Consider the following 17,539-nt stretch of genomic DNA (forward strand, 5'->3'; position numbering starts at 1 on the left):
CTCGCTGAACTCATGCTGGAAAACTTCTAAATACCCCTGCACACTTGCATTGGCTGTTGGTTCTAAAAAACGAAACCATTTCGAACTTTCCATATTGTTGGGAAAAAGAGATGTAATTCTTCAAGGGAACTTGAGAATGAATATAAACAAACATTTTGTCACCAGTTCATCACATCTTAGGGTAGTAGTCTGCTCTCCCTACCTTTTTTTGGGGGCCATGCAGTACTGCAACGAACCCTTTGCTTTTATACCGTTTAATTTATTTGGTTTTCTGATAACCATAACAAATTAACAATTAATGATTTTTTTAATTTCACTTAGCTTTGGTTTCACTCTGTTCTACTGGCAACCAGCAATAGTGCTTTTCTCTCACACCAAATTAGTACCAGCCAGCCAACAATACTTTTCTCTTACACCAAATCAGTACCAGCCACCAACCAGCCAGCAGTACTTTTCTCTCGCAGTAAATCAGCATCAGTCACTATCAGCCGAACATTTTCGCGTGATTTTGAATCCATGTTAGACACACTTCTCAGATATGTCTGCTAAATAGCTTTATATTCCTTTTACCTTTCGCCTAGAAAAGATAAGGCGGTCCCTTTTGCTTGCTCGAGTGTTTGTTGCTTTATGCCCATATTGGTGCAAATGCAAAGATTTCAGAACCGAACAATTGGTCATCTCATTATCAAATAAACACACAAGATATTGGCCAGTAGTGTATATATACTAGCTATTATAAGCAATCACAAGAGAAAGTTGGAAAAAAGATGACCATTTGCATGCGTTGCGGCGACAGCATATTATTACGAAATTCTAAAGTGGAAAAGGATTAGTCCAAGGTTTCCCTTAGACTTTGGTTGCGCCGAAAAGGATTAGCATCATATTTTTGACAAGTCTTCCTTTTCATTTTGAAATTTTAAAGTAATAGCATATTCACAAAAGAAAATTAAGCAAGATTTAATGAAACTAATTGGATGTCGTAAATGCTGGCGTTTTTTTTTGTAAATTTGATGAAAATCAGATAAGTTTGACTTATAATGAAATTAAAACGAACTCTAATTTAAAATTTAAGCAGAGTAGGACGAACGGTTACGAGTCTTCAATCACAACTATATAAGGCCAGTATTGCAGTTTGTTTAAAGAAAAAGTCCAGAATTGCAATGTGCGAAAACCAGGAGGAAAAAAACAGTCACTCCAACGAAAACATCTCCATGTCTGTCGTGGCGAACCTTGGTCCTTGGACCCATCTTCGGTCAAAATCGTCACGTGCTGACCACGCTGCCGCACGCGGGGAAGCAAAGCAAACTCCCGCACGGCTACCTCCTCTGCTTCCTCTTCCCAGTCGCCTGCGCACAGCTGTGGCTCGCTCCGTTGGTTGCTGCTGGTGCCGGGGAGACCAACCAACTGCCAACCCAGCGCCATCGAGCCCGAAGACGACGCGGAACCGACCAAGGCGAGGTGGCCAGCCTCGGTGCCGTGCCGCCGGCCCGCCGCCGACGTCTCCCCTCTGGGTCAAGGGCGTCAGGGCTCTGTCCCCGCTCCCCTGACAGAACAGAACAGACAAGTGATGTTTCTTTAGTCAACTGGCGTCTTGGTCAGCTCGTCCCTAGACCCTAGCGCGCGCCATCGGCAATCCTCCGCCGGCACGTCTCTCCGCTGGCCTCCCCTCGCCGCCGCACGTTTGCCTCCGAGTCTAAGAAAGCAAAAAATCGCGTAATCGAGATCCTTAAAGGCAAAGAAACCGCGCGATTTATGGCGGCCATCTGCAGCGGCCCGCAAAGATGCCGCCGCCACAGGAGCAGCAGCAGCAGCAGACGCACCGGCCTCAAGGAGGAGGCCGCCGTCCCCGCCCTCCTCCCGCGCCGCCACCACCACCCATGGCGTACTCCGACGACATGGTGGCGTTCTACGACGCCTGGGTGGGGCGCGAGGAGCAGATCGCGGCCGACCTCGCGGCCGCGCTGGCCCTGCCGCCCCGGCCCCGCCGCGACGCGCTGGCGCCGCTCGTGGGAGCCGCCGTCGACCACGTCGCCGCCTACTACGAGCACAAGGCCCGCCTCGCCGACCGCGACGTGGTGGCCGCGCTCGACCCACGCTGGCTCAACCCGCTCGAGCGCACCTTCCTGTGGGCCTGGGGCTGGAAGCCCGCGCTCGTGTTCCGCTTCGTGGAGAGCGCCGGCGGCGGCGAAGGCGGCATGGGCCCCGCGCAGCGCCGCGCGCTCGAGGAGCTCCGCGCCGCCACGGCGGCAGCGGAGCGGGGGGTGGACCGCGAGGTGGCGGCCGCGCAGGAGTCCCTGGCGGGCCCGCGCGTGCTGGCGGCGCTGCGCCGCCAGGCCCCGCGGAACGGGAGCGGCGAGGCGGCGGACGACGCCGTGGCCGCGGTCGGGCGCTCGCTGCGCGTGCTGCTGGGCGCGGCCGACGCGCTGCGGGAGCGCACGCTGCGCGGCGTCGTCGGCCTGCTCGCGCCGGACCAGGCGGGCGCGTTCCTGGCGGCCATGCTCAGGTTCCACCTCGCCGTCCGCCGCGCCGGCCGCGACTGGAGCCCCGGCCACCGGGGCGTCTAATGTTCATCGCGTCAAACGAAAACGGCCGTTGTCAAGCTAAGGGGGTGTTTAGTTCCCAAAAATATTTGGGGCAAAAATTTTTGGAGCCGTTTGACTACTAATTAGAAGTATTAAATATAAATTAATTATAAAACTAATTATACGGATGGACGGGAAATCGCGAGGCGAATCTATTAAGGCTAATTAATCTGTCATTAGAGGTTGGTTACTGTAGCACAATATTATCTAATCATTGCATAATTAGGTTCATTAGATTCGTCTCGCGATTTCACCCGGAAGTTATGGAATGAATTTGATCAGTTATCCACATTTAATACTCCAAATTAATGGTCAAACGTCACAAATTACTGTAGCACGTGAAAATTTTTGGAAACTAAACGGGCTCTAAGTCTCGGGTTGGTCTCAACTCAAAGTCGTCCATCGTCGTCGTGTGTCAAAGCGTCAAGAGTCAGTGAGGTCGTCGGAGTCTGTTTTCTTTTTCCCGGTCGGTTGGGACCGCGCGTACTTGGTGTGTTTGTAGCAGAGGTTTCAGAGGATCTAGCAATGGAATCTGGTGAGTTCGTGTCTGACTGTAGGGTCGGTTGTTGGTCCGTGGTCATGTAGGTCCAAGCAAAAGCGTGGCAATTTTTAGATGAACTGAGCTCCATCATATCTCCATTTGTTCAATGGCCAAATAGGAGTAGATGTAAGAATGACACAATGGCCAAACAGAAGCAATCATAAAAAAGTGCATTTTGACTTGATCGTACCACAAAACATGGTGCTTATGCTACATAGGCCGTGCGAAACAGAGGAGCCACTCTGCTCTCCATGTTCCAGCACAAAACGTTCGGCCCAGATCGACTTTGACATCTGCAGCCAGAAAGAAGTTGCAAATCCAGGTAGAGAGGTTAGACAAGATGTCTAACTTGTTGATCGGCAAAATTCGGACGTTTTCTAGGGTGCCCCATAAATAGAAAACAAAAGGGACACCATTGATGGATCAGTGACATTAGTGTTGCTCACAGTGGCAAATAAAACATTAACAAAATTGCAATGGCACGAAAGAAAGTTATCAGAAAAAAGATGTTGAAATGCGCCAGTCCTTTTCTGTAAAAAAACAAAAAACATGATGCCATAAGCACTATAATTGTGTATTTTCTGTAGCTCATTTTAATTGTAGTTAAAAAACAAAAGGGAATAGAAAATTCAGTCACAAAGGAGGAAAAAAATCCAGTTTTGCGGCTGTATATGATTGTGTGTGTGAGGTGACATACAATAATATTGGATGGCTTCTACTACAGCCTCAAAAGAAACGAATAAAAGATCGTCTTCCATGTTTTTGTTCAGACGAACTACTCTCTCTCTCTCTCTCTCTCTCTCTCTCTCTCTCTCTCTCTCTCTCTATATATATATATATATATATATATATATATATATATATATATCAGAAACTTTTTTGAAAAGTTGCAATATAGGAGGAAAGGTTCTCCCAGAATTTATGAAGTTATAACACTGGACAGTATCTCAGAGCTCAAAAGTACATTCATTTCACCAGTTGGGCACGAACTGGCACGAGAGAGACGTGAAAACTTTGCCATCCATTTTGGGGCATCCATGACAATACTGGTCAGACAAACACTCTTGGCTTCTTTAGGTTCCAACTAATTTAAACAATTATCAATAATGGTTACAGATATATTCTCGGTACGTATGATGACCATACTTCTGGCCTCCAATTCAGAACTTGAAGCACTAAATTTTCTGCAAATGAAAAAGTGCAAGAAAGCAAGAATAAAGGTATAAAAGTACTTTAAACTTGGCTTCTGTGCCTGGCTTCGCCTTATCTCGTCCACCTCGTCCGAGTTGCTTCTGTGCAGGTTGTCTTTTGGCGGATGTTTTGCCGCCCTTCTTCGGTAGCGGATGCTTTGCCGCCGTCGTCGAGCTGGTTGTTGATCGCTTCGGGTGGATGCTTTGCCACCTTGTTGGTTAGTCGGTGGATGCTTTGTCACCTTCGAGTTTGTAGACTGTTTGCTCTCGCGACGATGGTGTATCTTTAGCAGGCTTAGGAGTTTGGTCGTGCCTGGGTTCGCGGGTTTGTGTGAGTTTCCCTCCCCTATTCTTCTTGCTGCTCTTGTTCTATGTTGGGGTCGCCTGCCACTTGCTTGGTGGTGCGTTGTAATCGCCTTAATAGCCTCTGTCTATTAAGGTTTGTAACGGTCGTTTTGCTTCCCTCTTAATGAAATACGTGCTCAGGCACGTTCGCGAAAAAAAACAAAGTATGGGATAGGGTAGAAGGCGATCTTGCGTGCGAACAAACACTCGACATCGACAAGCATCATGTACAGATGAGACTTGGCTTCGCACAATGACAAGCAGCACGTAATTTTTTGTTCACGTACTTTACATGAGCTCTTGGCTTGTTACATCTATGTTGCCAACTCATCTTGGAATGGATTATTAGTCTGTCACTGAGTTTCCTGCTAGTATGCTTTTGACAAAGCATGATACCATCTCATGAAGTACATGTGCACGGGATTGAAATGGTATTGGCCAAAATGTTCCATTTATCAAACCAAACAAATGGGTCAGTCTCGCATTTAGGATCTGATTAGGGGTGGTAATGGGCCATGGCCCTAATGGCCTCTTCACAGCCCAATAAAGCCCTTAAAATTTTTAGTTCAAAAATACATATGTTTAGAGCCCGGCCCTTTTAAGGCCCGATCCTTAGATTTTCTAGTTCAAAATGTTGGGCCCTTTACCACCCCTAGATCTGATATAAACATGCATATATTTAGGCAGTCTTTCGATTAGGAAACTTTTAATCTTCTAAACCATGCCCCGTGTATAATTCAGCAAACAATTGTAAAATTCTCTAGTTCCAGTGAAGTCATTAGTGTCCAATGAAAACATTAAGTTAATAATAGAACCAAATGCTTTGCTATAAGCAAGGTACATGAGTCTTTTATTTGTCTATAAGATATTATTTAATTCATACCTTACATTATCTTTCCTATTCACCCTCACATCTACTCCTACTTGAACCCACCTCTACCTAGGAGCTCGTGGTCAGCTTGTTGCTTGCTAAAGAGCCAAGCTACCCTCTCTGCCTTCCTTCTCTTCTCCACATCAGCAAAATTGATAATTGGCTTGACTATAAGCTTATTATTGTACCCGCTCTCAGTGTGGCTGCTGCCACCACAATTCCCAATTGCACTCTACACAATTTACTGTAACCGAACTTCAAATGCCACGCTGATGGCAATACGGTATAACTATAAGGCAAGTCTCAATGAAAGTTTCATGAAGAGTTTCATAACATTAAATTCTATATCCCATCATCAATTTTGCTGACATAGCAAGGAGAGAGAATGATAGAGTTTCATGGGATAAAAGATGAGTTTTATCCCCATGAAACTCACCTGACATGGTTACCTAGTTTCCGATCTTTAGTAACTGTGCCATGAAATTATACATTGAGACTGGACTAGTCCCCGCTACTTTGCTGGTGCTAGCACTACCTTACGCTGCAAGACTCAACACTCGTCTCCTTCCACGGTGTGTCACTTGCTAACTCAAGCTTTACCTATATAAAGGGGCCCTTGGCACACACACGTTCAAGCCATCGCCACATCCCAGTCTCAGCACTTAACACACATTAACACCTCTCCCGTCCCCAGATCCCCATTGCACGACAGGCACTAGACAAGCAATGGCAGGGTACCTCGCCGGAGCTCTCCTCCCAGCCATCCTGGTCGTGCACCTCTTGGCCGCGCAAGCATTCGCGCGACATGCGCCGGCGAGCTCCGGCAGTGCCCCGGCCGTCGAAATTATGTACACCGCACCCACAAACGATGGTCCGAGCCCTGCCACCGGCCACGGGAACCAACCGTCGCCCCGCACGGCTCAAGATGGCGCGATCAACGGCGATCCCAGCGTCGCCGCCGCCGCGTCAGAGACCCGCGCCACGTTCAGCCCGAGCCCCAGCCACGGCGACCGCGGCCACCCACCGGAGGCGGACGAGAGCCAGCAGCTCAACGCCGTCGGCGTTGGCGAGGCCTCAGGCGTCCGTCCCTGAAGCAAAGCCGCTGCCCTGAGTGTCAGCTGGGCCAGTGGTGCTATATTGTGGTTTGCTCTTGTTCTGTGTCAGCTCCTTATTGTGCATGCTTGTTTCGGCTTCTCAGTCTCCGGTCAGGTGCGACCTTGCAGTCTGGTATCTCCTCTATATTGGAGTGTGTATCGTCTCCTGTGGAAATCCTTGTAGAGTAATGATGGCCCAAATGGAATCTTGAAATGCGGTATGCCTGTACCTTCCTAGTCTCGAATGGCTGGCTCAGGGCAAGTGCATACATGTCTGTGTTCGCTCAAGTTCCATTTGAGACAACAAAGAGTCACTTAATATTTTGGAAATATTGTTCCTGTAATCACTTAAGTCATAAAAAGAAGAATCATAAATATAGAAGGCATAACAGGGTTCAATGACCGTCTCATGTATGCATCAAAGTGGACATCAATTTGATCTTTTGAACCAGCAGCATCATGTCATATTGGAGATGCCACTTCAATTAAAACTACTTCGATCACGAATATAAGTCCATCTAGACTTGAGCCAATTTTTTTGTAACTATAACAATCAGTATACAATAATTTAGATATTTCTACAATGATAAGCACAACATTAACATAACTGGATTCAAACACGACAAACACTTCCATAGTATATAATTATCTTCAATTATTTAAGACAATATATTTCTATGGATATTACTAGTAAAACTGTCATATTAGATACCGTATCAATGTCCTAATAATGGGCTTACATTCATGATCTGAAGTAGTATATTTCTGTCTTCTTTAAGAGAAAAAGGTAGTACATTTCTGTCCAGCAGCACCAACATTTGCATCCTCTTTCAAGCAATAGGAAGGGAATGAAGAATGAAAATACTAGCTGTATAAACTATCAAGCTAGTACATATTCAAATACAGTCCGCACTCAGAAATATATAGGTTACAATATATAGAACCCAACGAGGAAATTGAAAATATTTTATCGCCATCATCACTATATCCAAGAACCACCTCTGAAGCAAAACCAATGTACATCACTCCAATCACCTCCTACCTAGCTCAGCTGCACACCATCCACCCTTATTTGCTACTGAAAACGATTTAGGTGATCTATGTCTAACTAGTTCCTACATCACAACAGCAAAACAATCACCACCTAATCCTGAGTTCCTGACCTAGATACCAATACGGGACTATAACATAAAGGAAGCCCCATATATGATAATACTCAAAAGATATCAGTAATTGTGCTTGCGGCCAGTGTAGCTGTAATGCAAGTTCATAGATTAACTAGCAGGCATTGAGCTGTGGTATTCAGGAGATAGCATGGATCAAGATCCAATTTAGTGTGAGAGGAAGAAGCGGTAATCAGGGTGATCTACTTGCCGCTGACAAAGCCAGTCATCAGCAGCTTTCAGAAGCGATGTTGTTAACTGCTGCTCATGGTGCTGATTTGACATCCACATGGAGCCATGAAATTTGTAAGAAGCTAGACCAATCAGAGGCAGAGTAATCTTCCCAGGAACATCAACAATTTTATTGTTATGGAAGTTATTTGTCTCAGGATGCCCAATTAACATACCTGCCCAACGTTGCATCTCAATTAGAAAATGATTCAGAATTGCAGTTCTTCAGGTTTACTGTTACATTTAATATGCAACTAGACATCTAGAGTCTAGACATCTATTTTGGACAGGAAAGGTAATGCTAATTAGTATCATTTTGCACCATGAAGAAACAAGAGAGCTCACCATCAGGTGCTGTTGACAATGAATGGAATGTTAAGAAGCAAGCATCCAGATCTTGTAGTGTGGGTCCTGTTGGTATCCGGTATATGGGATACCTGCACTTAAACTTCATTGGGTAAGACACAGATATGTAACTAATGAATCAATAGCTAAATGAGTTAAAGAAAGTACCAGGCTACAGAAATCCAACTGGATGGCAGAAGATCACAACTCTTGTATGTCTTTAGATCAGGAAACTTACTTGAAAATACTGAAATCTGTAGGTATTATTGATAAAAAGAGCAATTGTCATCTAGGTTACATATACATCATTTCGATGGACAAGAACCACAGAAGGCATACCATATCTGCTAAAGGTTGTCTTCCATATGGAGCATCATGTTCCACATATTGGAAAATAGGGGATGATTCCTGGTTGCTGGACTCACTGCCATCACTGGAAAAACCTTGATCGGTGCAAATATTTTCTGCTAAACACTGGGTTGTCATTCCAATGGACCTTTCATTCTCAGTCGGACTGCTTACATTACTACTTGTGTCTGGAGCACTGTCATCATCACTATCTTCATTAAATCGTCTGCAATTGAAAACAAAAGGTGGTTTCAAAAGATCATAATTGTATAGGGAAAGTAGACCAGAAGAGTACACAACAGTAGTAACAATCAATGCATTACAGAAGAAATAACACACAATATTTCTGAGGTGACCCCACTTGACAGAAACCGGAACACAAGCAAGCATGATGTTTCAACTTGACAGAAACCAGAACACAAGCAAGCATGATGTTTCCACTTGACAGAAAACGGAACACAAGCAAGCATTCCAATCTATTGATTCACTGCTAACTAGTTTCTTTGGATCTGAACAAACAAGTTTCTGCTGTTTAGAGTTGTGGGTGCATGACTCCATCCACCAAGGTTTAAATCCCCGCGCCGACGTTTTAGAAAAAAAAATGCCTGCACACATCCTTGGTTTGTTGAAAAGGCCGGAGAATACCACCAGTATATAAAGAAACATAAATGCCCACATAATAAAAATCCAAATAATTATGAATCAGACGCTTTTGTTCCCAAAAAACAAATCAGGGACTTTTGTGAAAACTGTGTTTTATAAGTTCTGAAAAAATTCAGGGAAGTCCCACTGCCTCAAGACATAAAATTTCAGCTTTTAGGAGGGCAACCAAAGATTTATCAGCCACGTTGAAACCTGTAGGATCAGCAACTTAAAAATAACAAGCAGGGCAGTAACGCAGACAGTTTTTGTGTGTTCTAATAACAATTCTGACAGCTTATTTTCGAACCGATACCACAAGTGAGTTAATTGTAATATAATTTTTCTCAGAAATTTAAAAGAATAGAATGAAATAAATGGTATCATTATAGGCAAATATAAATTGGTTACCAAGCTTTAGAATAGATGGCATTAATTAAATGATTTTTACAGAAATGTGATGTGACTGCAAGGTGTGGGAGTGATTCTTTTGAGGTGTAGGATTAGCTTTCACCACTTCCTTGTGCTGGTTTAGGGCTTTCCGGCTTTGCCAGATTTGTTGATAGCTGAAATTCCAGCTCTCAGGAGTCGGTTAAAGTTGCTCTGGACCATGGTATTAGGCAACTTGAGCTGGAAGCAAAGTTAAACTCCCATTAGTGAACATGAATTATTACTAGGGCTAGGATAAGATACCCTGACTGAATTATTACTGGTAGTTTTGAGAATTAAAAAAGTGGTTGTTCTGAAGAAAAAGAAATATACTTTGTTCAACAAAAAGATGCACACAGATACCTAATCAAACTAATTGTGAGAGTGTGAACAAACTGCATGGGGCTGTTTAATTTGCAACCAAATTTGACACCAAGTACCAAAGCCAAAATTTGGAATGCAAATTGAAGTCACAAATTAAGTTGCCTTAGCTTTGTCCATCAAAATGGGCCCAGGTAGCCGAAGGGGACAGGCTGCATGCCACTGCCACATTTTGGAACCCAACCAAATGGTAGCCAAAATGGTCAACGGTACCAAATTGTTGTGGAAAAAACAAAGAAGTATGGTTCTTCAGATGCCTGACCATTTGACCAAGACTAATTACAGCCACATGGAAAATATCCAGTCATGTTTTTGTGAAGTGAACTGCAGAGAACATCGACTTCTACTAGTACTGCATGATTAAAGGTAAAATCTGGCATATTGTCAGATACCAGGAACTGATCACTACAATATTTAAGGAAGATCCTCATCAGCAATTGAAATATCTTAAGAATCAACGAAGATATTCTGGTTAAAGTAGAGCACCTCAACCAACCTAATTATGAACATGTGCATGATAACATGCATACATTAATTTCATACATTTAGCAAGGCCATGAAAGAGAAACTCATGCAACATTATAGGAACTTCATTCATAGTGGTTTCATTTCTTTGTGTATTTGCCTATTTGGTTTTGCAATGAATTCAATTATCCAAAGTGCTTATGTTATATGTTTTGACCACTTTCATGCAAAAAAAAAAAGTAGCACAATATAGGTGCTGCTTGTCACCAGCCGTGAGAACATTTCTTCGTTTTTCCATCCTCATGCTCTACTGTGGTTCTGCTACAACACCATGTATGCATTTCACAACCATTAGTACCGTGGAAGAACCTGGGTTCAGTATATATCTGGAAAACATACAAAAGAATGGTTATAGCCCTTCACCCTTCCAATACGCTTTGCCAAACATATCCAGAGGATGACAGAACAGTCATTGACAAATGGTCAACCCATTCAATGTAGGTACCCGCATATCACATCAAGTAAATCTTCCTTGAAGGCGGATTGACCGAATGACCCCAGATTATACGGGAGCAACCGATATCATACCGAGCCTGACCAATAATCTCGCAGTACCATTCCAACTGACAAGTTGAGCCGCTATACCTGTTGCTTGGCGGCGGCGGCCGCGACCCGTAGAGCTGGATAGCGGAGAGGAAGGGCACGTAGTACTGCACGACGCCGTCCGTGCCATTGAGCAGCAGCGGCACGCCGGCGCCGTACGCGCTCCACTCCCCGAACGCGTCCCACAGATCCGCGAGCTCGTAGTACGGCGCGCCCGCGCCGGTGCCCCGCCCCCGCGCGCCCGTCTGCAAGCGCACGGAAAACAGCCCGACCGTACCGGACCGGACCCCGTCAGCCGTCGAACACCAAAGCACACGAGCGGCGAGCAGAGCAGGCGCTGGGGCCTGGGGGGAGAGGGCGCACCCGGGGATGCCGCCGCGCGGGCACGCGGACGGCGGTGGAGGCGATGAAGCTCTCGAGGTTGGTCGCCGCCGGCGGGGGCTTGTCTCGCCGGAGCTCCGGCGTCGAGTTCGCCGGTTCCTCAACTGCCGCGGCTGCCGCAGCCAGCGGCTGGTGCTGCTTGTCGAGGAGGTGGCGGCGTGGCGGCGGGCAGTAGAAGCGGTCGGCGGCGCGGGAGGCGACGCCGGGGACGGACATGGCGACGGTACGGTGGAGGTGCCGCGCGCCAAGAGACGGCGAGGCGGCCTCGGAAGTAGTAGGGTTTTTCCCGGTGCGGGAGCGCTGGATGCGATGCGAGCGAGGAGAGCAGAGCTGGGTGGCGGCCTGGTGGGGAGCGGGGGAGCGAGCAGACAGGGGAGGCAAAGGCTGCGGCGCTTTGCTTTGCTCGTGGTGCGGAGGAGAGAGCGAGCGAGCGTGCGAATAAAAAATGGGGAAGAGGGTGTGAGGGACGGGGGCAGATGGCGATAGGGCCGGCGCGCTGGCGACCGGCGCCGACAGTAGTGTTGAAATGGCCATTAGTTAGCATCTTTATTTTGCTCGGTATTTTCTTTTCAAATAAAATTCTTCTTACAAACTCCCTTCCAAAATATACGTTATTTAAGTTTTCTCTTATGTATCGTGATATAATATGCACCTATGTATCAAGATATAATATGCATCTAAATGCATAGAAAATACTACGTAGTCAAAATAATCTGTAATTTAAAAAGAAGTATCTTATTAGCTTCATTTCTATGCTTTCTTACTTTGCCCGGTTCAATGGAAATTCCTGGTCTCTACGTTACAAACGAGGCCAAAAGGACGGTGTCGTTTCAAAGATTTTTTTTTATACATATTTCTTTCAGATTTCAATGTATTTGACCGATCTCCGAACTCGTAAAATGCAGATTTGACTCCCTAAACTTAGTTTCAGGTGCCATTCAGATCTCTAAATTAACATGCAAATTGCATATTTGTTCCTAAACTTAGTTCTGGGTGTCATCCAGATCTCTAAATAAAAAATTTTATATTTGATCCTCTAAATTTGAGTTCGGATGCCTATCATCTAGGTCCATGATTTAATTTAATCATCAATAGCTAAAAATTAACAATAAAAGTTGAGTTTATTAGATTCCCAGAAAAAACATTCATAATTATTCCTTCGTACAAATTATTTTTCAAACTATTACCATGTTGGCTACCTAGTGTGAGGTGTCCATCGCCACTGTTGTTTACTAGCAATGTCAAAGCAATTAGCAATACTTGTTGCTAGATGATGAGGTGGGACCAAACTCTCGACAATGCTTAGCAATGCTTATAACAGGAGGGAGACATTACATGGAAGGAGCTGGAAGATTGTGTTGCCAACGGTGAGAGCCATGCCTATGGGAAGACATAAGGTGTGCATATCATAAGTTCAGGGATTTAACTGTGTAATTTATAAAATCAGAGACTGGGACGACAAGATCAGAGTCAAATATACAATTTGCAAGTTTAAAAATCGGAATGATACCCAAAAGTAAATTTAGAGAGCTAAATATGTATGTTACGAGTTCGGGGACAGGGACGAACCACCCATCGTTTTCTTGTAGTGGACATGATCCAGACGGTAAGCCCATGTAACTTTCAATTAAATTACCTTGTGTCGGTGTCGCGACCTGGGGTCTGGATCCCAACTAGTAAATGTTGCGTGTTTCCTCGTCTCAGATCATGATGCAAGAGGCAATCACAGTAACGCACGGTTTATCCTGGTTCCGGCCGCGGGGCCGTACGTCCAGCAAAGGGGGTGTGCGAGGGCACTGTATTATCTTGCACCCGGAGTGCTTGTAGTAGGGGATACAAGCGAGGCGAGAGAGGGAGGGAAGCTCCCAAGTCTCTGCTAGGAGTGGAGTCGGTTGAGATGAGTGCTCAGTAGTCTCTGAACGTCCTCCTGGAGAGAGAAGCCAGAAAACCAAAGCCGAGCCAGCAGCCCCGGCTAAAGGAAGCCCACCTCCTCCTTTTATAGTCGCAAGGAGGGGCGGTGCACATGAGTGGGGGCATGGAAGTCGTCGTTTTCCCCTAAATCGCGGGGTACAGTGGTCGAATACTGTAGGAATACACTGTGGAAAGGCGGCGCGCGTCGCAGTCGTCCTGGATGTTGTCCTTTCAGGCGGCGTGGTGGTGCGACGGCCCCGGACCCCCTGGTCGGAGTGTGGGTGTGCACACTAGAAGGTCCGGGGGACACGTGGAAGTCCTGGACCCCTGAAGGGGAAGGTCCAGGACTCCGTCCATCTTGTACTGGGCGCCCCTCCCAGAAGGACACGTGACGTTACCGGACCCCTTCCCCAGCGGGAGGTGAGTCCGGATGGTTGGAGTCGGCAGAACAGTAACGGGAGCAGTGCCGAGCCTGTCTTGTCCCGCGTTGCAGGTCCCAAGGCACTGCTACAGCATCCGGGATGGTGGAATGGCGACCGGAGTCAGCGGATGGGGCCCCGGTCACATCCACTGTGGGAGTGGCGGCCTGACGCCGCCCGTCCTTTGAGCCGTGGCGGAGTGGCTGGCTTTTAATGCCTTCGTACGGCGAGCAGTTGGGCGGCGAGGTTGTTTGTCCCTTGTGCCAAGGGGTGGCCTCGAGCGAGGCGAAGATGAGCTACCCGCTCGAGGGTAGATTCGCTACCCTCGAGCGAGGCGGAGATGCGGAGTGCAGTCGAGGGATCCCGACGGGGACCCTCGAGCGATGCGGAGATGAGTCACCCGCTCGAGGGTAGATCTGCTACCCTCGAGCGAGGCGGAGATTGTCCAGCGGGCCCGAGAGGGACCCTTGAGCAAGGCGGAGATCGTTCCGCGGGTTCGAGGGGGATGTGAATGGGCCGCACGCTGGGCTTCTTTGAGGCCTTTCCCTTTTCCCGAGTAGGAAGCAGGTCGTGGGCCTTTGTGGGCCCAGTTGCCTTAACAGGTGTTTTTGTGTTTTAAAGCGATCTTATCACCCCAATTAGGGTGTCCCTAATTGTGGCACCCGACAGTAGCCCCCGAGGCTTTGGTCGAGTCAATGGATTCGACCAAAGGGTGATTCGGTGATTTCCCTTTTGACGTGATCAGTCAATGCCGCGCATCCGCCAGACACGCCTGAGCGCCGGTCTGGCGGATGTGACAACACGCCGGTCGGGGTAGTACGCCTGCGGGGGGAGTACTTCGAGGCGCGCACCTCTTTATTTGTTTGAAGGACAAGACGTGTCCGCGCGTTGAGGGGGGCTAGGGCGACGGTGGCGCCCGCTGCTCGGCAGCTGGTGCTCCCATCGCGCTGTCGCGCACGTAGAGCCTTGGCCCCGACGTTCCTGATTGTCTTGCGGCGCGCCGTTCGAGGGCATCCGGCCAGAGCCGATGCTGCACCGCTTAGCGTCCAGGGGCTCAGCTCTGCTTTATTTCGTTCGGTCGTGTCTTGGTGCGGGGACCGAGGGCATCCTTCGCTCGTGGAGCGCCGCTTCGTCACGGGCGATACAAGCCTCCGCTCTTTGATAAGCTTGAAGCTTTGTGCCCGGCGCAGCTATAAATAGGGGTCGTGGGGTTCCCCTTCTTCTCCAGCCTCCCAACTCTTTCTTCCAGCATTGCCTAAATCTTGTAATGTTTCCTTTGCCTTTTTGTGACCGGCCCCCAAATGGGGTGGCCCAGCTTTTTTAGGCTTTTGGCGCTAGAAGAATACTTGCGAGCGGTAGGGGAAGACCGGAGTGGGCGTGCGCTCCATCCCCCAGGCTCAGTGGGATCAGCAGAAGAGCATTGGGCCCATGGGGTCCTGCTCCTGCGATGTCCCCTAGCCTGAAGGGGGATGGAGACGCCTGACTGTGGCGCTGTCGCCAGGTCTGGCGGCTATTTTTCGCATCGTCCCCCCCCGGTGACAAGGTTGCTCTCGGGGAGATGGTGCGGAGGGCGCTGTCCGCCAGCTCGACCCCCCGCGTGGTCTTCGGTGGAGGAGACGCTGGAAGAAGGCTTGCGAGGAGAGCGTCCCGCTGGACCCGTGAGGTCTGGGGGCTGCTTCTCGCATCCCTAGCAGCCTCGCTGTTACGTCAGCTAGGGGCTCGGTGCCTTTCTTCGTCGCTTGCTCCTCCCCAAGATAGGGAAAATTGCCACGTAGGTGGCAACGTGTTTGTATCTTTTGATGGCTTCGCGCCGGTGATCCTTTGTAATCTTTATTTGCATTGAGCAATAAAGTTCCATTTCTCCTCTGCGGGGAGGATCCCCGAGGGTATAGGGATGTACATAGAGTCACGACCCTCGAATATGTGTGAAGTCACCTTCGCGGGGGCGCGTCAGCGCACCCGCGGGTGTAGCCCCCGAGGCCTTGGAGGAGAGTTTGTGCTCGTCCAAGGGCTATAAACGCTGCCCAGCATCTTTTTTTTTCAGCCGGCATCGGCACTCTTTCAGCCGGCCTCGGCATTCTCAGTGCTGGTATAGTGGCCCGGCGCTTAGCTTAACCTTCAGGAGAGCGCACGTCAACAGCAGAGGGTTTGGTTAGACACGTGGAGCTTCACAATGGACGGTTGTCGGCTTATTCGAGGGTGTGGTTTGAACCGTGGTGTGCGGGGAGCCCCCGAGCCCAGGCCCGTGTGAAGGCGTTCAGGTGAACCCTCGACTTCGATTACGACCCTCGTCGCCCTTTCGCAGGGAGGAGGGGTGAAGCGCACCATGCTACCCATGTCCGGGCCGCGAGCTATGGTTGCTTCAGTGAGCTATTAGCGGGTTGTTCAAGCGGACGTCCGTGCCCCGTTCGATAGGGGTCGGCTCGTGGTCCATAGACACGTCCTATAAAGCGCTCGCGAGGGTTCGCTAGGCAGGGTTCGAACCCATTCGGTAGGGTTAGAGGGCTCGATGCTCTCCCTCGATGGGATCCCCCTTCTAGGCACCCTCGACTGACCTTGAACACTGCGTAGGATGTCTCGAACTCTGCGTTCGAGGGTAGCTTGTACGGCACATCCCTGCAGTCCCTGACTCTGGTGATCTGGGGCGCCTGTCGAACCCCCTGAAGGGCCAGGCTTCGACCCCCTGATCAGTAAGGCCTCGAAATGCGATTCCTTCGAGGGTAAAGAGACCCTATGAAGGAATATTCCGTCGTGATCTGAAAACGTCGCAGAGCCGCGAGCCACGCGCGCGCGGGTCTTCCGCCGGTAGCGGGCGACGTGGCCCGATTTGTGCGGCACGGTGTGGGCGCGCCTTTTCAGGCGTCCGCCTCGGGCAGACGAAGCGGCGTGGGCGGCAGCTGACGGATGGGATAGCGCAATAGTTGCGCCGCACCCGCCGATTACCGTGCCGCGTTTATTGCCGCGTGCGAGCGTGGGAGACTCCGCGGTCGTGGGGCCCATCCGTCGGCGATAGCAAAATCTACCGCATTCAATGCGGTAGATTTGGGCCATGGCTACGGATGCGCCCATCATGGTGAATAAATATGAAGAGAAAGGGGATGTTTTGGGTTCACCTGTCCATTTGCCTCCATCCTGCTTTGCCTTCTCCGCCTCCGTCGCTTCCTGAACCCGTAGCCAAGAGCGAGAAGGAGGAGGAAGAAGGAGAAGGAGAAAGAGAGAGAGAGAGACTTAGCCGTTTCGGTGCCTCCTTTCCCGCATCCTCCCTCGACTCGCGGAGATGTCGGACATCCAGGAGCCTCTGCCGTGGGGGAAATCCTCCGCCACCGTGGCGGTTCTGGAGCAGCTGGTTGCCGACCGGCTGCTGCCGCGGAACCCCGACTCGGGAGCGCCGGCGTGGATTTCCCCGCACCCTGACGAGACCGAGCCGAAGCCCCCGCTAGGCTACGTCGTAAGCTTCGTGCGCCTCCATGAGCGAGGCTTCGGCGTCCCCGTCAGTACGTTCATGAGGGCCTTGTGCGAGTACTACGGAGTGGAGCTACACAATTTCAGCCCCAACTCCATCTCGCAGGCGGCGGTCTTCGTCGCCGTCTGCGAGCGGTAC

The 17,539-nt window shown here is 49.0% G+C and overlaps 2 protein-coding genes across 2 annotated transcripts; one reads left to right on the top strand and one right to left on the bottom strand.

Annotated features, from left to right (window-relative positions):
• The first annotated feature begins 1,584 nt into the window (after nt 1–1,584).
• On the top strand, nt 1,585–3,302 carry LOC120706698 (protein DOG1-like 4). The gene is made up of 2 exons (XM_039991404.1): nt 1,585–2,605; nt 2,954–3,302. The coding sequence occupies exon 1, from the start codon at nt 1,782–1,784 to the stop codon at nt 2,562–2,564; it is 783 nt and encodes a 260-aa protein (XP_039847338.1). The 5' UTR covers nt 1,585–1,781; the 3' UTR covers nt 2,565–2,605; nt 2,954–3,302.
• Nucleotides 3,303–7,368: 4,066 nt separating this feature from the next.
• On the bottom strand, nt 7,369–12,157 carry LOC120706700. The gene is made up of 6 exons (XM_039991406.1): nt 11,591–12,157; nt 11,270–11,472; nt 8,702–8,936; nt 8,531–8,616; nt 8,363–8,454; nt 7,369–8,193 (listed from the first exon to the last, which is right to left on the bottom strand). The coding sequence occupies exons 1-6, from the start codon at nt 12,140–12,142 to the stop codon at nt 7,955–7,957; spliced, it is 1,407 nt and encodes a 468-aa protein (XP_039847340.1). The 5' UTR covers nt 12,143–12,157; the 3' UTR covers nt 7,369–7,954.
• Nucleotides 12,158–17,539: the final 5,382 nt, after the last annotated feature.

This window comes from Panicum virgatum, chromosome 5K (genome assembly GCF_016808335.1).
Source record: "Panicum virgatum strain AP13 chromosome 5K, P.virgatum_v5, whole genome shotgun sequence".
Lineage (NCBI taxonomy): Eukaryota > Viridiplantae > Streptophyta > Magnoliopsida > Poales > Poaceae > Panicum > Panicum virgatum.